The sequence below is a fragment of the Salvelinus sp. IW2-2015 genome, linkage group LG30 (assembly GCF_002910315.2).
Source record: "Salvelinus sp. IW2-2015 linkage group LG30, ASM291031v2, whole genome shotgun sequence".
Classification (NCBI taxonomy): Eukaryota; Metazoa; Chordata; class Actinopteri; order Salmoniformes; family Salmonidae; genus Salvelinus; species Salvelinus sp. IW2-2015.
In genome coordinates, this window is record NC_036869.1 from 25,614,148 (window position 1) to 25,639,300 (window position 25,153).

Here is a 25,153-nt window from a genome sequence, read left to right on the forward strand (position 1 = left end):
CCCCTTCTAAACTGCTGCTGCTCTGTTATTATCTAGTCACTTTAACGCATGCAAAGTCACTAATAACTCTACGAATGCATAGTCACTTTAATAACGCTACCTACATGTACATATTACTTTGACACCGGTTCCCCCTACACACTGACTCTGTATCGGTATCCCCTGTATATAGCCCCGCTATTGTTATTTACTGCTGCTCTTTAGTTATATGTGCTTCTCTTACTTTTAAAAGTGTTTTTCTTAAGGTCTGCACCTGTTGTATTTAGCGCATGAGACAAATAACATTTTATTTGAATTTGCAATTTCACTTTTGAGCAAAACACTTGGGTGAACCTTTGGAATCATGGAAATAGAAGATTTTTCTAATTCCATTGTTAGAATATAATAGTGGGCACTTTGAATACAGTGTTTGACATAACAATAAATGAAAATGCCAGGGAGCAGTTATTGTGACAGGGTAGGAACCAAAATGTCTATTTCCTAGAGGATGCTATAATCTTTGGCTACACTGAATGTTTTCTCTTAGCTACTTCATGTAGCTAACATATTCTTGCTTCATGTATTTCTCTTTGATTTATTCCTAAACTGGGGTACGCGCAATGCCGTCGGGGGTACGTAAATTAGAATGTGATTCACATTTCATATTAAAAAATATATTTTTCTCTTCACATTTTCAAACAGTCCATTTATATTTTCCAACGGGGCTATACATTTGGGTGAGGATTTTATTTCTCGCCCGAGTAGCCTCGTTTCACTGCCAAAAATAAAATGTAACCATCTAGTGTTCAGCGAAATAACACCACAATGTCAAATACAGGTAGCCTAGTCAAATAATTTAACATCCAATCACATTAACCATTACTCTCTCGCGGGAATACCACTAACGGTCCGTATGTAGCCAAACGTAGCTCCTGCTTATGTTCGTATCTGTACTGATGGCGCGAAAGCCATGACAGGGAGACACAGTGGAGTGGTAACGAGCGTGCAAGCAGTTGCTCCCGATGCCACTTGGGTACACTGCAGCATCCACTGAGAGGCTCTTGCTGCCAAGGGAATGCCTGACAGCTTGAAAGACATTTTGGACACTACAGTGAAAAATTGTTAACTTTGTAAAAGCAAGGCCCCTGAACTCTCATGTATTTTCTGCACTGTGCAATGATATGGGCAGCGACCATGTAACGCTTTTACAACACATTTTATTTAACTAGGCAAGTCGGTTAACATTCTTATTTACAATGACAGCCTACACCGGCCAAACCCGGACGACGCTGGGCCAATTGTGCGCCGCCCTATGGGGCTCCCAATCACGGCCGGTTGTGATACAGCCTGGAATCGAACTAGGTCGTCTGTAGTGACGCCTCAAGCACTGAGATGCAGTGCTTTGGATGGCTGCACCACTCGGGAGCCCAGAGAAGAGTGCTGGTTATCATGGGGCAAAGTATTGAAACATTTTCTTTAATTGAGAGCTTAAAGTTCTTGACTGACCATAATTTTCACTTGTCTGACCGCTTGCATGATGACGAGTTTCTCACACGACTGGCCTATCTGGGTGATGTTTTTTCTCACCTGAGTGATCTGAATCTAGGATTACAGGGACTCTCCAGGAACTATATATTCAATGTGCGGGACCAAATTGAGGCGCTGATATAAAGAAATTGGAGCTCTTTTTTGTTGTTGTCTGCGTTAACAAGGACAGCACGCAGGTCTCATCACTGTATGATATTTTGTGTGGAAATGAAGTTAAGCTTACGGACTATGTCAAATGTGATATAGCGAAGCACCTGAGTGAGCTGGGTGCGCAGTTACTCAGGTACATTCCAGAAACGGACGACACAAACAACTGGATTCGTTATCCCTTTTCATGTCCTGTCTCCAGTCCACTTGTCGATATCTGAACAAGAGAGCCTCATCGAAATTGCAACAAGCGGTTCTGTGAAAATTTTATTTCATCAGAAGATACTGCCAGATTTCTGGATAGGGCTGCGCTCAGAGTATTCTGCCTTGGCAAATTGTGCTGTTAAGACATTTATGCCATTTGCAACCACGTACCTACAGTGGGGCAAAAAAGTATTTAGTCAGCCACCAATTGTGCAAGTTCTCCCACTTAAAAAGATGAGAGGCCTGTAATTTTCATCATAGGTACACTTCAACTATGACAGACAAAATGAGGGGAAAAAATCCAGAAAATCACATTGTAGGATTTTTTATGAATTTATTTGCAAATTATGGTGGAAAATAAGTATTTGGTCAATAACAAAAGTTTATCTCAATACTTTGTTATATACCTTTTTGTTGGCAATGACAGAGGTCAAACGTTTTCTGTAAGTCTTCACAAGGTTTTCACACGCTGTTGCTGGTATTTTGGCCCATTCCCTCCATGCAGATCTCCTCTAGAGCAGTGATGTTTTGGGGCTGTTGCTGGGCAACACTTTCAACTCCCTCCAAAGATTTTCTATGGGGTTGAGATCTGGAGACTGGCTAGGCCACCTTGAAATGCTTCTTACGATGCCACTCCTTCGTTGCCCGGTGTGTTTGGGATCATTGTCATGCTGAAAGACCCAGCCACGTTTCATCTTCAATGCCCTTGCTGATGGAAGGAGGTTTTCACTCAAAATCTCACGATACATGGCCCCATTCATCCTTTCCTGTACACGGATCAGTCGTCCTGGTCCCTTTGCAGAAAAACAGCCCAAAGCATGATGTTTCCACCCCCATGCTTCACGTAGGTATGGTGTTCTTTGGATGCAACTCAGCATTCTTTGTCCTCCAACACGACGAGTTGAGTTTTTACCAAACAGTTCTATTTTGGTTTCATCTGACCATATGACATTCTCCCAATCTTCTTCTGGATCATCCAAATGCTCTCTAGCAAACTTCAGACGGGCCTGGACATGTACTGGCTTAAGCAGGGGGACGTCTGGCACTGCAGGATTTGAGTCCTGCGGTGTAGTGTGTTACTGTGGTAGGCTTTGTTACTTGGTCCCAGTTCTCTGCAGGTCATTCACTAGGTCCCCCCGTGTGGTTCTGTGATTTTTGCTCACCGTTCTTGTGATCATTTTGACCCCATGGGGTGAGATCTTGCGTGAGCCCAGATCGAGGGAATTATCAGTGGTCTTGTATGTCTTCCATTTCCTAATAATTGCTCCCACAGTTGATTTCTTCAAACCAAGCTGCTTACCTATTGCAGATTCAGTCTTCCCAGCCTGGTGCAGGTCTCACATTTTTGTTTCTGGTGTCCTTTGACAGCTCTTTGGTCTGGCCATAGTGGAGTTTGGAGTGTGACTGGTTGTTTGAGGTGTGGACAGGTGTCTTTTATATGATAACAAGTTCAAACTGGTGCATTAATACAGGTAACGAGTGGAGGAGCAAGAGAGGATAGGGTGCCTACAAAACGATTCAAACACGAAATGGAGATGTCACCTGGAAACAAATATCACAGATACTGATCCGTCGCGACTGCACGTGACGACCAGTCAAGTATGCGTTGTGGCATGAGTCAGATAGGTAAATACAGAAGTCAGGATATGGCTTAGCCCAAATGTTTGAGGTTATTTCCCCATATAATTTGCAAATAATTCATAAAAAATCCTACAATGTGATTTTCTGGGATTTTTTTTCTCATTTTGTCTGTCATAGTTGAAATCTGTACCTATGATGAAAATTACAGGCCTTCATTCTTATTTTTTAAGTGGCGAGAACTTGCACAATTGTGTTGGCTGACTAATACTTTTTTGCCCACTGTATGTGAGAGTGGATTCTCAGCCCTCACTAGCATGAAAACTACATACAGGCGCAGACTGTGTGGAAAATGATTTAAGACAGACTCTCTCCCCAATACAACCCAACATTGCAGAATTATGTGCATCCTTTCAAGCACACCCTTCAGTACCCTGTGGTGAGTTATTCACCATTTTTTGTAATCAAATAAGGTTTTATATGTAAGATGCAAGAGCAAAATGATTGATTATTATTTGTGTCCTGGTCCTATAAGAGCTCTTTGTCACTTCCCACAAGCTGGGTTGTGACAAACTCACACTCATTCTTATGTTTAATAAATGTATTGTGTGTGTGGGGCAGGCTTTCAATGATGGCAAAAAACAACATTTGAGAGTGCGCTGACCCTGGTGCTAGAGGGGGTACGCAGCTGGAGGTTGAATGTACTGGACTATAAAAAGTTTGGGAACCACTGATTTAGAAGATACTGTTGCACAAACAACATGCTGTTTTTGGTCTAAACCATCACTGGTATTATCGGGCTGTATAGCTAATTAAATTTGCTCTGACTCAGTACATTTAATTAGCTAGCGATTCACATTAGCGGCTAACAAGATTTTGCCCAACTTGCTAAGAAAAGACAAACTAGCTGTTTGCAGATGTAAGAAACAAACTAATGGTGTAATTATAGAACGCTAGTGGATCTACATTAAGAAGCAAAGTGAAAACGGCATTGTTGTCATCAACATTGTTGCATGTGGTGCATTGACCATGCAGACTGAAAGCAAGTGTCTGGTGGTTGAGGATCAACAATGCGCTCCTTGAGTGCCTGGGGCAGGGCTAGGTCTGTTTGGAAAGAGGAATGGAGAGAGAGAGCACAGAGAGGGATGACTCAAGTAACGAAGTAAACTATAAAAATGGACATTGCGCACAGCATGTCATTTTAACAAACCAATCCTGCAAATGCCATTTATAGAAGTTAAAGTAAAAACCCAAACCGGCCCGTGCATCAATACCGGTATATCGTAAAATACAGTATACCGCCCAGCCCTACTGCGCCCTTCTTCCTACTTTTCCCTCCCTCTCTGTCAAACCTCATTGTCTTGCACTTTCGCTATCTATACCTCTTATATTTACCCATATCCACTTCGTCCTCTCTCCCAAGCTATTGTGATGGTGCCCACTCGTGAGCTGGCCCTGCAGGTGAGCCAGATCAGTATCCAGATCAGCAAGCACCTGGGCGGAGTGAAAGTCATGGCCACCACGGGTGGCACCAACCTGCGAGATGACATCATGCGCCTGGACGAGACTGGTAAAGACCCAACAGCATCACTTCATACCAAGAGTGGTGTCTTGTGACGTACACAGTTGAAGTTGGATGTTTACATACACTTTGGTCATTAAAACTCATTTTTCAGCCACTCCACAAATTTCTTGTTAACAAACTATAGTTTTGGCAAGTCGGTTAGGACATCTACTTGGTGCATGACACGTCATTTTCCCAACAATTGTTTACAGATTATTTCACTTATAATTCACTGTATTACAATTCCAGTGGGTCAGAAGTTTACAAACACTAAGTTGACTGTGCCTTTAAACAGGTTGAAAAATTCCAGAAAATTATGTCATGCCTTTAGAAGCTTCTGATAGGCTAATTGACATGATTTGAGTCAATTGGAGGTGTACCTGTGGATGTATTTCAAGGCCTACCTTCAAACTCAGTGCCTCTTTGCTTGACATCATGGAAAAATCAAAAGAAATCAGCCAAGACCTCAGGAAAAAAAAATGTAGACCTCCCCAAGTCTGATTCATCCTTGGGAGCAATTTCCAAACGCTTGAAGGTACCACGTTCATCTGTACAAACAATAGTACGCAAGTATAAACACCATGGGACCATGCAGCCATCATACCGCTCAGGAAGGAGAGGCGTTCTGTCTCCTAGAGATGAACGTACTTTGGTGCAAATCAATCCCAGAACAACGAAGGACCTTGTGAAGATGCTGGAGGAAACGGGTACAAAAGTAGCTACATCCACAGTAAAACGAGTCCTATATCGACAACCTGAAAGGCTGCTCAGCAAGGAAGAAGCCACTGCTCCAAAACCGCCATTAAAAAAGCCAGACTACGGTTTGCAACTGCACATGGGAACAAAGATCTTACTTTTTGGAGAAATGTCCTCTGGTCTGATGAAACAAAATAGAACTGTTTGGCCATAATGACCATCGTTATGTTTGGAGGAAAAAGGGGAAGGCTTGCAAGCTGAAGAACACCATCCCAACCGTGAAGCACGGGGGTGGCAGCATCATGTTGTGGGGGTGCTTTGCTGCAGGAGGGACTGGTGCACTTCACAAAATAGATAGATGGCATCATGAGGACATAAAATTATGTAGATATACTGAAGCAACATCTCAAGACATCAGTCAGGAAGTTAAAGCTTGGTCGCAAATGGGTCTTCCAAATGGACAATGACCCCAAGCAAACATCCAAAGTTGTGAAAAATGGCTTAAGGACAACAAAGTCAAGGTATTGGAGTGGCCATAACAAAGCTCATCCCATGGAAAATGTGTGTGCAGAACTGAAAAAGCGTGTGCGAGCAGTAAGGCCTTCAAACCTGACTAAGTTACACCAGCTCTGTCAGGGGGAATGGGCCAAAATTCACCCAACTTATTGTGGGAAGCTTGTGGAAGGCTACCCAAAATGTTTGACCCAAGTTAAACAATTTAAAGGCAATGCTACCAAATACTAATTGAGTGTATGTAAACTTCTGACCCACTGGGAATGTGATGAAAGAAATAAAAGCTGAAATAATTAATTCTCTCTACTATTATTCTGACATTTCACATTCTTAAAATAAAGTGATGATCTTAACTGACTTATGACAGGGAATTTTTACTAGGATTAAATGTCAGGAATTGTGAAACTGAGTTTAAATGTTATTTGTCTATGTAAACTTCCGACTTCAACTGTATACAGTGCCTTTAGGAAGTATTCAGATCCCTTTACTTTTTCCACATTTTGTTACGTTAGACTTATTCTAAAATCAATTAAATCAAACATTTTCCTCAGCAATTTACACAATACCCCATAATGAGAAAGCGAAAACAGGTTTTTAGAAATGTTTGCAAATTTATTACATCTAAAAAAACAAATAGCCTTTTTACTTAAGAATTCAGACCCTTTCCCATGAGACTCAAAATTGAGCTCATGTGCTTCCTGCCTTTGTCAGGGTGGTGACCAAGAACCCAAACTCACTCTGACAGAGCTCTAGAGTTCCTCTGTGGAGATGGGAGAACCTTCCAGAAGGACAACCATCTCTGCAGCACTCCACCAATTAGGCCTTTGTGGTAGTGGCCAGATGGTAGCCACTCCTCAGTAGAAGGCACATGACAGCCCACTTGGAGTTTGCCAAAAGGTACCTAAAGGACTCTAACCATGAGACACAAGATTATCTGGTCTGATGAAACCAAGATTGAACTCTTTGGCCTGAATGCCAAGTGTCACGTCTGGAGGAAACATGGCACCATCCCTACGATGAAGCATGGTGGTGGCAGCATGATACTGTGGGTATGTTTTTCATCGACAGGGACTGTGAGACTAGTCAGGATCAAGGGAAAGATGAACAGAGCAAAGTAAAGAGATCCTTGATGAAAACCTGCTCCCTGCAGAGCGCTCAGACCTCAGACTGGGACGGTTCACCTTCCAACAGGACAATGACCCTAAGCACACTACCAAGACAATGCAGGAGTGGCTTCGGGACAAGTCTCAATGTCCTTGAGTGGCCCAGCCAGAGCCCGGACTTGAACCTGATTGAACATCTCAGGAGAGACCTGAAAATAGCTGTGCAGCTAGGCTCCCCATCCAACCTGACAGCTTGAGTAGATCTGCTGAGAAGAATGGGAGAAACTCCAAATACAGCTGTACAATATACAGTGCGGTTTGAAATAGACACCCTTGATAAACATGAGCAATAATGACTGTGGAAAATTGAATAATTGAATTACTGAGCCTATATTGTGTGCTCAATGTTTTTTTAAATTTTTATTCTCAAATGTTTTATGAGTTGGTTAACACCATTGGAAGGTATCTTAGACCATTTCTCCATACAGTATATTTTATCATTCATCTGTGCTTATGGACTGCCCTCCACAGGTTTTTAAAGTGTTTCAAATCCAGAGACTGAGATGGCCTTTGCAAAATGTTGATTTTTGTGGCCAAATGGCCATTTCTTTGATGTATGCTTGGGGTTATTGTCTTGCTGGAAGATCGACTTGCAATCAAGTGTCAGCCTCCTGGCAGAGGCAACCGGGTTTTTGGCTAAAATGTTCTGGTACTGGGTAAAGTTCATGATGCCGTTGACCTTAACAAGGGCCCCAGTACCAGTTGAAGCAAAACATCAAAGATCCACCACAATATTTTACAGTGGGTCTGGGATTATTTTCTGCTAATGCGTTCTCATTTCGATGCCTCTGGTGTGAGTGGCCAAAGAGCTCTATTTTCATGTCGTCTGACCATAGCACCAGTTCTAATTCAAGTGCCAATGTCATTTAGCAAACTCTAGATGTTTATTTGTTGTATGACATCAAAATAGAGCTCTTTGGCCACACCAGTGGGGGTTTTGGCATTGACATGAGTGCATGTGCAGAGAAGAATCCCATACGTACTGTAAATTATAGTGGGGGGGAGGATCTTTGATGTATAGTGGCTATTTTTCTTCCACTGGTCCTGGGGCCCTTAAGGTCAACCGCATCATCAACCTTATCCAGTACCCAGGACATTTTATCAAAAACCTGGTTGCCTCTGCCCAGGAGGCTGACACTTGAACGTAATCTTCCAGCAAGACCGTAACCCCAAGCACACATCAACATTCGCAAAGAATTTGTCAATTGGCCACAATTAACATTGTGCAATGGCCATCTCTCTCTCTCTGGACCTGAAACGCATCTGTGGTTTGAATTTAAAAGGGCAGTCTGTAAGCGCAGCCAAAGGATATCAACGATCTGGAAGGATTCTGTATGGAGGAATGGTCTAGGAACGCTCGTAGAACATTTTAGAAAAGGGCTCAGCGCCGTTATCCTTGCATGGTATGGTATTGCAAACGGGTGTCAATCATTTTGACCCCCTACCTTTTTTGAGAAAAGTTATTTGTTAATTGCTATTAATTATTAAACAAAATCTCCTTCTGAGCAATTGTATTAGTATAATGTAATTTCCCAATTTTGTTTTGTGCATTAAATATAGTGCTGTATTTGAATTATTTGTAATTTTTGCTAATCTTTATCAAGGATGTAAATTATGGACCCCACTGTACACTACAAACAAGTCACACAACCTCAAAGCTGTACACTTGCACATCTGTAATGGTGGTGTTTCTGATATATATATTTTTTCCACTCTCAGTGCATGTGGTCATTGCCACACCTGGCAGGATCTTGGACTTGATAAAGAAGGGGGTGGCCAAAGTGGATAGAGTTCAGATGATGGTGATGGATGAGGTGAGTGTGTGAATACATGTGGTACCTGAGTCAATCAACCACTCAATATACTCAGCTACTGTAGATGACTCCAGAGAATCAGTCCATGAGCTATTTTGTTACAAGCCATGCACTATTCTTCATCAGGGCCCATCAAATCTGTTCTGGTGTATCTATCTACCAAAGAGGTTAAAGGAGCTACGTGTAATATTTTCCCCTGCAACCAGCGCCGTATGTCAATTACGTAACAGTAGTAGCAAATTAATAGATACTTTTTAGAACTCTGCTAATGCTCCTTTTAATAATAATGTAATCTCTTCCTCACAGGCGGACAAGCTGCTGTCTCAGGACTTTGTGGTGCTCATCGAGGATATCATCAGCTTCCTGGGCAAGGGCCGTCAGATCCTGCTGTACTCTGCCACCTTCCCCATCAGCGTGCAGAAGTTCATGGTGAGTAGTGCCACATGGTGCTGAGCCACAAGTTGGCAGCCATGTGGTCTCACCAACAGGCCAGTCTGTTTTGCTCTTCCATAATTATACGATATACAGTACATTTGGAAAGTATTCAGACCCCTTGACTTTTTTCCCCAAAAAATTGCGTTACAGCCTTATTCCAAAATGTATGAAAAAATATACGTCACTTATACACACACTACCCCATAATGACAAAGTAAAAACAGTTTTTGAAAATATGTTTGCAAATTTATTACAAAAGCAAAAAACATACCTTATGTAAATAAATATTCAGACCCTTTGTTTTGAGACTTGAAATTAAGCTCAGGTGCATCCTGTTTCCATTGCTCATCCTTGATGTTTCTACAACTTGTTTGGAGTCCACCGGTGCTAAATTCAATTGATCGGACATGATTTGGAAAGGCACACACCTTTCAATATAAGGTCCCACAGTTGACAGTGCATGTCAGAGCAAAAACCAAGGAATGAGGTGGAAGGAATTGTCCGTAGACCTAGACAGGATTGTGTCGAGGCACAGATTTGGGGAAGGGTACCAAAAAATGTCTGCAGCATTGAAGGTCCCCAAGAACACAGTGGCCTCCATCGTTCTTAAATGGAAGAATTTTGGAATCTTCCTAGAGCTGTCCACCCAGCCAAACTGAGCAATCTGGGGAGAAGGGCCTTGGTCAGGTAGGTGACCAAGAACCCAATGCTCACTCTGACAGAGGTCTAGAGTTCCTCGGTGGAGATAGGAGAACCTTCCAGAAGGATAACCATCTCTGCAGCACTCCAACAGTAATGGCCTTTTATGGTAGAGTGTCCAGACGGAAGCTACTCCTCAGTAAAAGGTACATGACAGCCCGCTTGGAGTTTGCCAAAAGGCACCTAAAGGACTCTCAAACCATGAGAAACAAGATTCTCTGGTCTGATGAAACCAAGATTGGACTCTTTGGCCTGAATGCCAAGTGTCACATCTGGAGGAAACCTAGCATCCTCCCTATGGTGAAGCATGGTAGTGGCAGCGTCATGCTGTGGATGTTTTTTAGTGGCATGGACTGTGAGACTAGTCAGAATCAAGGGAAAGATGAGCCGAGCAAAGTACAGAGCAGTCTTTAATGAAAACCTGCTCCAGAGCGCTCAGGACCTGTCTGTGGCAAGGGTTCACCTTCCAACAGGGCAACGACCCTAAGCACACAACCAAGACAACTCAGGAGTGGCTTCGGGACAAGTCTTTGAGTGGACCAGCCAGAGCTCGGACTTGAACCTGATCGAACTACTCTGGAGAGACTTGAAAGTAGTTGTGCAGCGACCCTCCCATCCATCTGAACTTGATAGGATCTGCAGAGAAGAATAGGAGAAACTCTCCAAATACAGGTGTGCCAAGCTTGTAGCGTCATAGCTAAGATAATTTGAGGCTGTAATTGCTTCCAAAGGTGCTTCAACAAAGCACTGAGTAAAAGGGTCTGAATACTGAGAATGTGATATTTCAGTTTTGTATTTTTTTAAATAAATTTGCAAAAATTCTCAACCTGTTTTTGCTTTGTCATTGTGTAGATTGAGAAATCAAAATGAATACATTTCAGAATATAGCTGTCCCATAACAAAATGTGGAAAAAGTCCAGTTGTCTGAATAATTTCCAAATGCACTGTACAGTAGTGGCCAAAAAATTTAGAATTATGCATATTAATTTTCACAAAGTATGCTGCCTCAGTTTGTATGATAGCAATTTGCATATCTTCTTATGGCTGGGATCCAGTTAACCGGATCGATTTGACAACAGCCAGTGACAGTGCAGGGCGCCAAATTCATAACAGAAATCTCATTATTAAAATTCGTCAGACATACAAGTATTTTACACCATTTTAAAGATAAACTTGTTGTTAATCTCACCACAGTGTCCGATTTTCAAAAAGGCTTTACGACGAAAGCACAACATATCATTATGATAGGTCAGCACCTATTCACAAAAAACACAGCCATTTTTCCAGCCAAAGAGAGGAGTCACAAAAAGCAGAAATGGAGAGAAAATTAATCACTAACCTTTGATGATATTCATCAGATGACACTCATAGGACTTTGTTACACAATACATGTATGTTTTGTTCGATAAAGTTCATATTTATATACAAAAATCTCAGTTTACATTGGCGTGTTATGTTCACTAATGTTTTGCCTCAAACATCCGGTGATTTTGCAGAGTGCCACATCAATTTACAGAAATACTCATAATAAACATTGATAAAAAATACAAGTATTATACATGGAACTTTAGATAAACCTCTCCTTAATGCAACCGCTGTGTCAGATTTCAAAAAGACGTTACAGAAAAAGCACACCATGCTATAATCTGAGTACGGTGCTCAGAGCCCAAAAAAGCCATAAAGATATCCGCCATGTTGTGGAGTCAACAGATGTCAGAATAGCATTATAAATATTCACTTTGATGATCTTCATCAGAATGCACTCCCAGGAAGCCGAGTTCCACAATAAATGTTTGATTTGTTCCATAAAGTCCATAATTTATGTTCAAATACCTCCTTTTTGTTCGCGCGTTCAGTACACAATCCAAACTCACGACGTGCGGGAAAGTCCATGCGAAAGTTCAGACAAAAAGTCATATTACAGTTCGTAGAAACTGTCAAACGATGTATAGAATCAATCTTCAGGATGTTTTTATTATAAATCTTCAATAATGTTCCAACCGGAGAATTCCTTTGTCTGTAGAAATGCGATGGAACGAAGGTCTAACCGGAGACACCTGAAACCCCACCTCTTTAAGGAATACCTAGGATAGGATAAAGTAATCCTTCTAACCCCCCCCCCCCTTAGAGTTAGATGCACTATTGTAAAGTGGTTGTTCCACTGGACATCATAAGGTGAATGCACCAACTTGTAAGTCGCTCTGGATAAGAGCGTCTGCTAAATGACTTAAATGTAAATGTAAATGTAAACTCTCACGTGGACAGCTCATGGCACTTTGCCAGACCCCTGACTCAAAGAGCCCTCATTTCCCCCTCCTTCACAGTAGAAGCATCAAACAAGGTTCTAAATACTGTTGACATCTAGTGGAAGCCTTAGGAAGTGCAATTTGACCAATACCCTACTGTATATTCGATAGGCGATGAGTTGAAAAACTACAAACCTCAGATTTCCCACTTCCTGGTTGGATTTTTTTCTCAGGTTTTTGCCTGCCATATGAGTTCTGTTATACTCACAGACATCATTCAAACAGTTTTAAAAACTTCAGAGTGTTTTCTATCCAAATATATTAATAATATGCATATATTAGCAACTGGGCCTGAGTAGCAGGCAGTTTACTCTGGGCACCTTATTCATCCAAATGTGAAAATGCTGCCCCCTAGCCCAAACAGGTTAATATTGTCTTTACATCTACTAAATAACGTGTGAAATTTGATTCAGAATGGACCATTATCATGCACCTGTATTGACTCACATGTCATCTATGCACTTAAATAGTGAATGGAGGATGCTTATTATTTTTTTCCTTCCAGTTATTTTCATGCCAGCCAGGTAGACTATACTCCTGTTGTAAATATAAGCAATGTGCTTAATATTAAGTTAGTTGAAAAATATAGCAGGCCTAGCCTACTAGAAAGCTGACCCTCCTATTTTTAGTAGAAGCCATCATTCTGTTTTTTTGCACAATTGCATAGCCTATTGAAATGTTGCTCTGAAGTGTTTGATTTAGATTTGCATTGATGTCAGAGTGATTAGAGGGACAATAGAGTGCTGAGTACCAGGCAGTTAGCAAGTCACGTGGTCACGTGGAATTGACTTCCTTCATGACTCGTGACCGCCGGTGTGGTGGAAATGTGGTCACCGCAACAGCCCTAATCATTGGTGTATAAGTCTACACCGATGAAGAGCTGTTGTTGAACTTGACATACTTGACACTTGACCTGTTTAGCAGGAAGTCCAGTACCCACAAGGTAATGCTGGGGTCTGTCTGTAGGTGGGCGAGTTTGTAACAGAGAAGGTGAGGCTGCATGCAGAGAGCTCCAGGAAAAGGATCCACACCATACAATAATTATATTTAGCTTGGCAACCCCCCCCCCCCCCAGCTTAGACAGATCTTAGATGTCTGCCAGATCATCTGAGCTTTCCTTCAGTAGCTGTCCCCTGAAAAAATTTGTCTGGTCCTTTTCGCTTTGTTGGATTTGACTCTTGAAGACCTGTCTCACCTCAATGGTTTGCTCCATCCAAAGCGTAGAGGTTCAGTTGCTGCCTCTGGCTTTATAGTTACAGTGGAAAAGTCATCATTATAAAAGTGTTGTTTATTGACAAACTGTTCCGTCTCCTTTTGTTTTTCCCTTGGGTTTTCTTCTTGGCTTGCCCGGGTAGGGTTTGCAAGGCCCTGCCAGGCCTGCTTGAGGTTCACTGTGTGGAACATGGTTCCACTAGCTTTTTGTAGTTGTCCTTAGCTTGGGTTATTTGTTGTTTTTCTGTCCTTTGCAGGGTTTTCAGTTCTTGGTTGCCAGGGTCTAGCCGTGTGTGTGTGTGTGTGTGTGTGTGTAGGCAGGCGCACACGTGTGTAGTTATTCCAGCATTGATTTACTCTGGCTCTTCCATAACTCTCCCTTTTTATTCATTTTTTCCTATCCCCACTCCACGTTTTCCCTCTCGTCCAGGCCAAGCACCTGCAGAAGCCCTATGAGATCAACCTGATGGAGGAGCTGACTCTGAAGGGCATCACCCAGTACTACGCCTACGTCACTGAGAGACAAAAGGTCCACTGTCTCAACACACTCTTCTCCAGGGTAAGCCATCGCACTATCGACCACAAACACGTGTGAATGTACATGTAGTGGGCACAGATTAGTATACCATAGAGCCTTTACAGGCAACCTTTATTAACATTTGTCAAACTTTTTATAGTCCCGTACACCTTCAAACATTCAACCTTCAGCTGCGTATACAGCGTATACGTATATATAGCACCAGGTTCAGTGCACTCAAATGTTTTTTTTGCCAGCATTGTAAGCCTGCCACACACACACACGAAACATTTCTTAAACATGTGAGTGAGGTTTTTGTCCCAACCCTGCTCGTGGGAGTGACAGAGCTCTTATAGGACCAGGACACAAATAATAATAATCAATAATTTTGCTCTTTATTTAACCATCTTACATATAAAACCTTATTTATTTATACAAAATTGTGATTAACTCACCACAGGGTATTGAAGGGTGTGCTTGAAAGGATGCACATAATTCTGCAATGTTGGGTTGTATTGGGGAGAGAGTCTGTCTTAAATCATTTCCCACACAGTCTGCGCCTGTATTTAGTTTTCATGCTAGTGAGGGCTGAGAATCCACTCTCACATAGGTACGTGGTTGCAAATGGCATAAATGTCTTAACAGCACGATTTGCCATGGCAGAATACTCTGAGTGCAGCCCTATCCAGAAATCTGGAAGTGGCTTCTGATTTTAAATTCAATTTTCACAGAACCGCTTGTTGCAATTTAGATGAGGCTCTCTTGTTCAGATATCGGCAAGTGGACTGGAGGCAAGGCATGAAAGGGATAACGAATCCAGTTGTTTGTGTCGTACGTTTCTGGAATGTAACTGCGCACCCAGCTCACTCAGGTGCTTCGCTATATCACATTTGGCATAGTCCTTAAGCTTGAGTTCATTTTCACAAAAAATATCATACAGTGATGAGACCTGCGTGCTGTCCTTGTTAATGCAGACGGAGAAGAGCTCCAACTTCTTAATCATCGCCACAGTTTGTTCCCGCACATTGAATATAGTTGCGGAGAGTCCCTGTAATCCTAGATTCAGATCATTCAGGCGAGAAAAAACATTACCCAGATAGGCCTGTCGTGTCAAACTCGTCAGACACGTGAAAATTATAGTCAGTAAAGAACTTTAAGCTCATCTCTCAATTTAAAAAAAACATGTCAATACGTTGCCCCTTTATAACCAGCACACTTCTTTCTGTATGTTGTAAAAGCGTTACATGGTCACTGCCCATATCATTGTATAATGCAGAAAATACACGAGAGTTCAGGGACCTTGCTTTAACATAGTTAACCATTTTCACTGTAGTGTCCAAAACGTCTTTCAAGCTGTCAGGCATTGCTGCAGTGTACCCAAGTGACGTCGGGAGCAACTGCTTGCACGCGTGTTACCACTCCACTATGTCTACCTGTTATGGCTTTTGCGCCTTCAGTACAGATACCAACACATCTTGACCACCAAAGTCCATTTGATGTCACAAAGCTGTCCAGTAAAAAAATATCCTCTCCTGTTGTCCTGGTTTTCAATGGTTTGCAGAAGAGGATGTCTTTCTTAATTGACCCCCCCCTATAAACATAACGAACATATACCAGGAGCTGTGCCAGGCCCACCACGTCTGACTCATCCAGCTGTAGCGCATAGAATTTACTGGCTTGATGGCGACGCAGTAATTGTTTCGAAACATCTCCTGCGTTATTTACATTTACAGTTATCACTGATGCGCAGTGAAAGTGTTTGATGAAGGCATTCTGTATCATTATTATTATTTTTTACCTTTTCCCCCAGCATTGTCCCAGCCGTATCTGCAGCAGCAGGAAGAATTAAGTCCTCCACAATAGTATGGGGCTTTCCTGTCCTAGCCAATCGGTAGCGCACCGCTTCTAGCCCCTTGTTATTAATGGTATCTGTTGCTTTTATACGTGTCTTACTACTCATTAAGTCGTCTTAATTCTCAATCAAACTCCCGTGCCTTATTTTTCAAATCGGCATGTTTTGCTTCTAAATGTCTGCGCAAGAGTGCAGATTTCATCGAGTTGTGAGTGGAGTGTGAGGCCCCGGTGCACAACTGAGCAAGAGGACAAGTACATTAGTGTCTAGTTTGAGAAACAGACGCCTCACTAGTCCTCAACTGGCAGCTTCATTAAATAGTACCCGCAAAACACCAGTCTCAATGTCAACAGTGAAGGGACGTCTCTGGGATGCTGGCTTTCTAGGCAGAGTTGCAAAGAAAAAGCTCTGACTGGCCAATAAAAATAAGAGATTAAGATGGGGAAAAGAACACAGACACTGGACAGAGGAACTTTGCCTAGAAGGCCAGCATCCCGGAGTTGCTTCTTCACTGTTGACGTTAAGACTTGTGTTTTGCGGGTACTATTTATTAAAGCTGCCAGTTGAGGACTTGTGAGGCATCTGTTCCTCAAACTAGACACGAATGTACTTGTACTCTTTCTCTGTTGTTCCGGGGCCAAAAATATAATACTTTCCCCCAAACCTTCTCAATTAAACGTTAATTGCAAAGTAAGCTTACATGGCAGAAGTATACCATGAGTAAGTTTTTATCATTTGTATCTATTTGTTATTTTCAAACTTTGCCATGAAATGAGAAGCAGTACTACAGAACCATCGCCGGACCGGCACATTAGATGGCACATTCCTCACTTGCTAGATGGGCAATTAAAGGGGATTTACACTTCAATCAAAATGTGTTATTTCTCTTCCAGACCTATAAATAAATTGTCTTTGATGTAATTTCAGCATTGACGAGGACTCAAAACATCCAATGTTTCTCTATCAACAATTGTTATTGAGAGTGAAAAACAAAAATACATTTAAACAAAATACAGCAATATAGTTTGAGTTAAATATCAAATGCCCCCCCTTTGTTTTATTTCCCATTATTTGACTTTGTATATTGGCAGAACAGTGCACTACTTTCTCTTGTACACTAAGGACCTGGGGAAGAGAATAATGTGCCTATGTAATGGCTAGGAAGAAAATAGTAGCTGACTATTTTTTTATTTTTTCAAAAAATATCTCATGCTAGAAAAGGTTGCAGACTGCTGATTTAGATATCCTTGAGTTATACAGTGTGTCAAAGTAGGCGACCAGTGTTTTGAATGGTGTACAGTGAGTGAATTTTAAAGCAGATAGTGTTAACAAACTAGCATAGCCTACCTATGTATTTTGCTTAGTGGCGCGCACTGTTGAGTTTTGGCCACATGAGAGATGCAGTGGTGTATGTCTTACTGTAACCTTATTCTTTTATATTTGTTGCTGTTATGTAGGAATACTGTTGTGATCTTGCAGACACTTGATCTAACTTTAATCAACAAGCACCATTTGCCAGGGTAGCCTGTTCTTTACTAGCCTGGGAACCAGTCTCTTTAGCTAATCCACTCCATGTCATGTGCCAAAGAGACTGGCCTTCCTGCCATTTTCAAATATGAATATTCTATAATGAGTTTAAGGAGAACAGAGGATTTGATTATGTAAATATTGGAACTTTTTTTGTTTGTCCAGACGAAACAGTCTGTCAAGTTGCTATCTCATGTCTAAATTCTCACACTAAATACAAACTGCAATTCCAACCACAAAATGTCTTAGTTTTGATTTTAAGTCTCAAAATACAAAAAACTTGCCTAGCTAAAAGCTACATTTGAGTTTTTTACATTCTATTTTTGAGGGCCAAATGTTGTCATGGAACATATTAATCTTATTTCCAATGAGCAACTCTGCGGTAAATCCTGCGCATATTGAACGTTGAGATTGCCGAAAGGCCAATCTCTTTGCAATGTCCGGGAAAAGTTGGAACCGCAGCCACTGATCTGTTAACCCCACTTCAGAAATGTTAAACCATTGCCTAAGACCTGCCAGAACCCCGTATTTATTTTTGTTTAAGGCTTTGAGATTCTCATTATAATGAAAAGTGCTATATGAAGTACATCTCTGAATGTTTGTTAGTTTTAACATTTCCTTTCTCAGTTGCAGATCAATCAGTCCATCATCTTCTGTAACTCCACCCAGAGAGTTGAGCTGCTGGCTAAGAAGATCACCCAGCTGGGCTACTCCTGCTTCTACATCCACGCCAAGATGATGCAGGTCATCGATTTAGATTCACGCTTATTGTCCTACAAGAGGAAAATCTGCGGCCACTTTTTAAAAGGAGGGGAAACGTTATCAGGGGTTGGAACCAAAATTATTTTCCAATCGTTTTGTTCTGAATATAACTTTTTTGTTCCACTGTTCCGACCAGCAAAATAACGTTCTGAACCCATTTAATCCTCAAAAGAGTAACGGCTTATCTTTCCTTTTTTAAACTTCTAAAATTTAATTTCTTTTTTTGCTCGACATTGGTGAAGTAATTTAATCAATGTAGATAGATCAGCTTGCTATGGAGCAGGCAAGCTATTTACATGCATTGGACAGACGAGTGAAGGATGCGGCTGAAATCTGCCAGGTCGAGCGAGGGTGGAGGAGGCTTTGCTTGAAGTGCTGTGCATCTTATGACATGCATCTGAATTAGGCCCACAGAATTATAACTTATTCAAAGTTCCTTCATAGAAGCTATGGTATGTCTTTTGAAGTGTGTGCAGAGCGGCAACAGAATTAAAATAAAAACATGTCTTACTGTAGTTAATAAATCCAATGTGAAACATGATCACTGCAGTATTCTTAACTAGCATTGAAAAGGTTAATTCAATCTTTAATTAAAAATATATCTTCTGAATCATGCTTGTAATGTCAGTAGGCTACTAGACTATGCTTCTGAGGGGCAGGCTGCCTGCACACACTGGCAAAGATTTTCTGGCAGGCAGACACTGGAATACATTTGAGTGACAGAGTGGGCTTTGTTTTATTGTGGGACTTGCCCTGAACGTAAAAAATGTTATTAACCGGTTCCCATGCTTTTAAAAATAACGGTTCTGTTCCGGAACTGTATAGATCACTTTCATTTGTGGTTCTGATTCTGTTCCTTTAAGAATTTTCTGTTCTGTTCCCTGAACCGGTTCCAACTCCTGATTTTATTATTATGGTCTACAAACCATACCAGATTTAATGAAGAACAGATTTGTATTTATTGTCCTACAAGAGAAAAATCTGACCAAAGAGGAGACGACCTTTGGACAGAAATATGGGGAATATATGAGTTTGTGCTAGTCAATGTATGGGAGCCATGAGAAAATATGCAATTCTGAGGTTGTGTTCAGTGCTCTCATGCAGTGTTCTTTTAATCCTCACAGGAGTACAGAAATCGTGTGTTCCACGACTTCAGAAATGGACTCTGCAGAAATCTTGTCTGCACTGGTACGTGTCCACAGGGCTCTAAAGTGCGACCATTTTGGTCACATATGCTCCTAAATATTTAGCTGTGCGACCTGGAATATTAATTTGGGAGCACCATTGTGTCTAGAAAAACTAGTCTGACAAGTCTGATGGGTGACAATATTAGCCTATCACTTGTGAATCATATCATCACTTGTAAATGATGCCCAGCATAAGAAATAATGCTGTTTTTTGTGACTTTTTCGAATCAGTCAGCTACCTCAAGTAGCCAAGGCATATATATTATTTTGTGTCCTAACTAAAGTGGCCAAAAAAACTTCTTAGGGATCGGACCCTTTTTTGACATACCCATATCTAACTGCCTGTAGCTCAGGACCTGAAGCAAGGATATGCATATTCTTGATACCATTTGAAAGGAAACGCTTGGAAGTTTGTGGAAATGTAAAATTAATGTAGGAGAATATAACACATTAGATCTGGTAAAATATAATACAAACACAAAAACATGCGTTTTCTATTTATTTTTTGTTCCATCTTTGAAAGGCCATAATATATTGTAGTTTAGGTGACATTTCGATTTTGGCCACTAGATGGCAGCAGTATGTGTACATTTTCAGATTGATTCAATGAAGCATTGCAAAACCGGACAATATTTTGTATCAAGTCTGCCAAAATGTGCTGAATTGGTCAATTGATACATTTTCAAGTACATAACTATAGAGGACAGACAAAAATGATATGGTAATACAACATATAATTTTACACACTCCCAGGAATGTCATACATGATGGATCATTAGCTTATACACTTTCACACATCTAGCGGGGTTGGTGTGGAGCCAGAGACAGCAGGGGTTCAAACTGTAGAACCCAGTTCCTAGATTGACATAGGCTAGTGCTTTTGCTGTTAGTTAGGCCTACTCATATTGTTGGCAGACAAGTAAATGTGGACAGTTCTTCCAATATCTTCAATATGCACCTTGGAATTGGATATGGATGCGCGCAGTTGCATCTCTAATGTGTCTCTCCACTTGTGGCCTGTGAGAAAGACCCGATCACGTGATGGAGCGCGCATCACTCAGGGGGAGGTGCACAATGGCCGCAAAGGCATGGATTTTTTTTTAGGGTGCGTTACAGCCACCGACGGGATGCCGCCGTGAAATTCTAGGCAATATCAAGTGCTTGTCAAATTGTGAATGAGTGATCTGATGTAGTGTGTGCAGCCTGTGCAAAAAAAACTAAGCAGAGCTCATGCCTTTCAAGCTACTTTTTAGTCGCAGCATGCAGCCTTACAATGTATTAAAAATCCAAACATATATAGCCCAACATTTGTAGAAATAAAGTTAGATGAATAACTCTAAATTAACCATATAGGAATACCTATTTCTTTGTTAACCGCTCAACACAGAATAGCCGCATGTGGGCACTCCCTCAAATCGTTTGTGGAGAGAATATCCTTTCTATTTTATTCATTTTCGTTCAATTGTATTCTTCATACTATAAAATAATGATAATAATAATTCTAAGCAAATCTTGTCTGCTAAATGTAGCCCATAGCCACATCAGGACCTAACATAAGGACAACTCAAAGTATGCTATTCTGTTCTTCAGAAATAGACAACAAAAAAAATAATATGCTTCTTTAGACCTGTCTAAAATAATGTATTTATTGTGAAGGTGTAGGCGATATAACATGGATTTAGGAAGCCAGGAGATGCTAAATGTGTGTATGTTAATTCACGGTCAATTACCGTGAGACCAGTTTTATTTGCATGACAATCACTGGCTGACAATTTGGTGACAGCCACATCCCTAGCAGCAACCTATCCTCTATTTATTTTCTATAACTGATTTGAAGGGGAAGCACTAATCATGTTTATGCAACCTAATAATCACCCTTTAGAATACTTCCCGGAACTAACTTCATTTTTTTATTATAAATTGAGAATCTACAATCGAAATTGGCCCACGCTAGTCGTCATTGATTGGGATGCATGTGAAGTTGCACAGTGGTTTTATACCAATGAGCGACCCGACCAAATTCAGAAATGTGACTTTCATTGAGTCTGAAGCGGTAGATCTGGTGTATGTGTGCTATTTCTATGCTTCCCGTAAAAATAAAAATAAAATTACTTTCGGTTTTGTGCACCAGCTGAAAATACAATATTTTTTGTTATTGGAAAGATATTTCACAGCGGTTTAGATGGTACAATGATTCTCTACAAAATTAGGTGAACTTGGCGGTATACTGTATTTCGATTTTTACGTTCTGTAACAGTATTTGAATGTTTTGAAAATATTTTGAAAATATGCTTTGCAGTGAAAGCAATCCAAGCTTTTGTGAGTGTATCAATCAATGCTACAACATCTAGCCCCAAATTAGCATGGTCACGAAAGTCAGAAAAGCAATACAATTAATCGCTTACCTTTGATAATCTTCGGATGTTTGCACTCACGAGACTCCCAGTTACACAACAAATGTTATTTTTGTTCGATAAATATTACTTTTATAACAAAAAAACGCCATTTGGGTTGCGCGTTATGTTCAGAAAACCAAAGCCTCGTTCCGTTCAACGAAAATTCCAAAAAGTATCCGTAATGGTCGTAGAAACATGTCAAATGTTTTTTATAATCAATCCTCACGTTGTTTTTAACAAACATAATCGATAATAATTCAACTGGACCGTAACATATTCAATAAAAGAGAGAAAGAAAATGGAGAGCTACCCCTCTCGCGCGCAGGAACTTATCAGATGACACCTGACTAGTTTTGAAAAATCTCGCTCATTTTTCAAAATAAAAGCCTGAAACTATGTCTAAAGCCTGGTCACAGCCCGAGGAAGCCATTGGAAAAGGAATCTGGTTGATACCCCTTTAAATGGAAGAAAGACGGGCAAGGAAACACGGGTTAGATTTTCTCAGGTTTTTGCCTGCAGAATCAGTTTTGTTATACTCACAGACAATATTTTGACAGTTTTGGAAACTTTGGAGTGTTTTCTATCCTAATCTGTAAATTATATGCATATTCTACGATCTGGACCTGAGAAATAGTCCGTTTACCTAGGGAATGTTATTTAAAAAAAAAAATCTGACCCCTAGCGTCAAGAGGTTATAAGTGATACGCCGTGTGTAATTTTTTWAATTGTTTACTCCACTACTTGAGTCGTCTCTATCTATGCCGCTTTCCACACAGATCTATCCCGCCCAGTCACTCAAGGAGCGCATTTGTTGTTTCTTGACCACGAGACACTTAATTTCAGTCTGCATGGTCAATGCAGCACATGCAACATTGTTGATCACAACGATGCTGTTCTCACTTTGCTTCTTAATATAAATCCACTAGTATTCTATAATTACACTTAGTTTGTTTCTTACATCTGCGAGCCGCTAATCGCTAGTTAGCTGGCTGGCTACATGAAGTAGTTAAGAGAACATTCAATGTAGCTAAAGATTATAGGGTCCCCTAGGAAACACTTATTAACACTTCGGTTCCTACCCTGTCACAATAACTCCACCTGATATTTTCATTCGTTGTCATGTCAAACAATAGTGTTCGAAGTTCCCACTATATTCTAATTATTTAGCATTTTAGTCATTTAGCAGAAGCTCTTAACCCTAATCCAGAGCGAGGTAGGGTCACGGGCTACTCATCAAACAAATGTAGAACTTTTGTCAATCAAAAACATAATGCCATCACTTATTTTTTATATACTGTGATATATTTTGGCTATGTCTCACCAGCCCTAGGCAAACAATTGTATATTTTTTTGCAACCAGGAAATGGCTGAGCAAATACTGCATATTGCACATCCATATGAATATTTCTGAATTTTGTTTGGTTATATCAGATTTTACATGGGTATGTAGTACAGTTGATTAAACTGTTTTATGGTTTACTGTTTGAAACAGATCTCTTCACTAGAGGTATTGACATCCAGGCCGTCAATGTCGTCATCAACTTCGACTTCCCCAAGAATGCTGAGACATACCTGCATCGCATCGGACGATCAGGTATGGAAACCTTTTTTATGTGCTTCTTTTGGTATTATGGCAATGCTTTCTATCAAATCTGTTCTGTTTTGAGAACCTGGCCACATGTTCATTCCATCCCTCTGTGATATTGTCTCTCAGGGAGGTTTGGCCACCTGGGCCTGGCCATCAACCTGATCACCTCTGAAGACCGCTTCAATCTGAAGTCCATCGAGGACCAGTTGGTCACCGACATCAAGCCTATCCCTGGCAGCATCGACAAGAGCCTGTACGTGGCAGAATTCCACGCCACCAACCCCAATTGCGAGGAGGAGCTGAAGGAGACAGGCCGCCAAAAGGTGGAGCCCTAGAACTCCTCAACTGGTGAGTCATTCCCTCTAATATGCAATATGGCAAATTCCTCAGAAGACTAGTTGGACCCAGTACTTTATTGTTTATATAGGCAGTCTTTTATTTGTATATATTTTTTATTTATATATAGTACCAGTCCAAAGTTTGGACACACCTACTCATTCAAGGGGTTTTCTTTATTTTCACTATTTTCTACATTGTAGAATAATAGTGAAGACATTAAAACTATGAAATAACACATGGAATCATGTAGTAACCAAAAGTGTTAAACAAAACAAAATATATTTTATTTTCTTCAAAGTAGCCACCCTTTGCCTTCATGACAACTTTGCACACTCTTGGCATTCTCAACCAGCTTCATGAGGAATGCTTTTCCAATAGTCTTGAAGGAGTTCCCACATATGCTAAGCACTTGTTGGCTGCTTTTCCTTCACTCTGCGGTCCAACTCATTCCAAACCATCTCAATTTGGTTGAGGTCAGGTGATTGTGGAGGCCAGGTCATCTGATGCAGCACTCCATCACTCTCCTTCTTGGTCAAATAGCCCTTACACAGCCTGGAGGTGTGTTGTGTCATTGTCCTGTTGAAAAACAAATGATAGTCCCACTTAGCGCAAACCAGATGGGATGGCGTATCACTGCAGAATCCTGTGGTAGCCATGCTGCTTAAGTGTGCTTTGAATTCTAAATAAATCACTGACAGTGTCACCAGCAAAGCACCATCACACCACCACTTCCATGCGTCACGGTGGGAACCACACATGCGAAGATCATCCGTTCACCTACTCTGCCTCTCTCAAAGACACGGCGGTTCAAACCAAAAATCTCTCATTTGAACTCCAGACCAAAGGACAAATTTCCACCGGTCTAATGTCCATTGCACGTGTTTCTTGGCCCAAGCAAGTCTCTTCTCCTTTTTGATGTCTTTTAGTAGTGGTTTCTTTGAGGTAATTAAACCATGAAGGCCTGATTCACGCAGTCTCCTCTGAACAGTTGATGTTGAGTTGTCAGTTACTTGAACTCTGAAGCGTTCATTTGGGCTGCAATTTCTGAGACTGTTAACTCTAATGAACTTATCCTCTGCAAATCAAATTTTATTGGCAACATACGTGTGTAGCAGATGTTACTGCGG

At 41.0% G+C, this 25,153-nt stretch overlaps 1 protein-coding gene across 1 annotated transcript in view; it reads left to right on the forward strand.

The window, feature by feature from the left end:
• The window catches only part of LOC111955276 (probable ATP-dependent RNA helicase ddx6), a 51,855-nt gene that overhangs the window by 8,532 nt on the left and 18,170 nt on the right, over positions 1-25,153 (forward strand). The window contains exons 6-13 of the mRNA XM_023975455.2: positions 4,880-5,026; positions 9,112-9,206; positions 9,513-9,635; positions 14,289-14,417; positions 18,382-18,498; positions 19,641-19,704; positions 23,592-23,693; positions 23,814-24,035. Coding sequence (XP_023831223.1) covers positions 4,880-5,026; positions 9,112-9,206; positions 9,513-9,635; positions 14,289-14,417; positions 18,382-18,498; positions 19,641-19,704; positions 23,592-23,693; positions 23,814-24,022 — 986 coding nt within the window. The 3' untranslated portion in view covers positions 24,023-24,035. The remainder of the gene's footprint in view (positions 1-4,879; positions 5,027-9,111; positions 9,207-9,512; positions 9,636-14,288; positions 14,418-18,381; positions 18,499-19,640; positions 19,705-23,591; positions 23,694-23,813; positions 24,036-25,153) is intronic.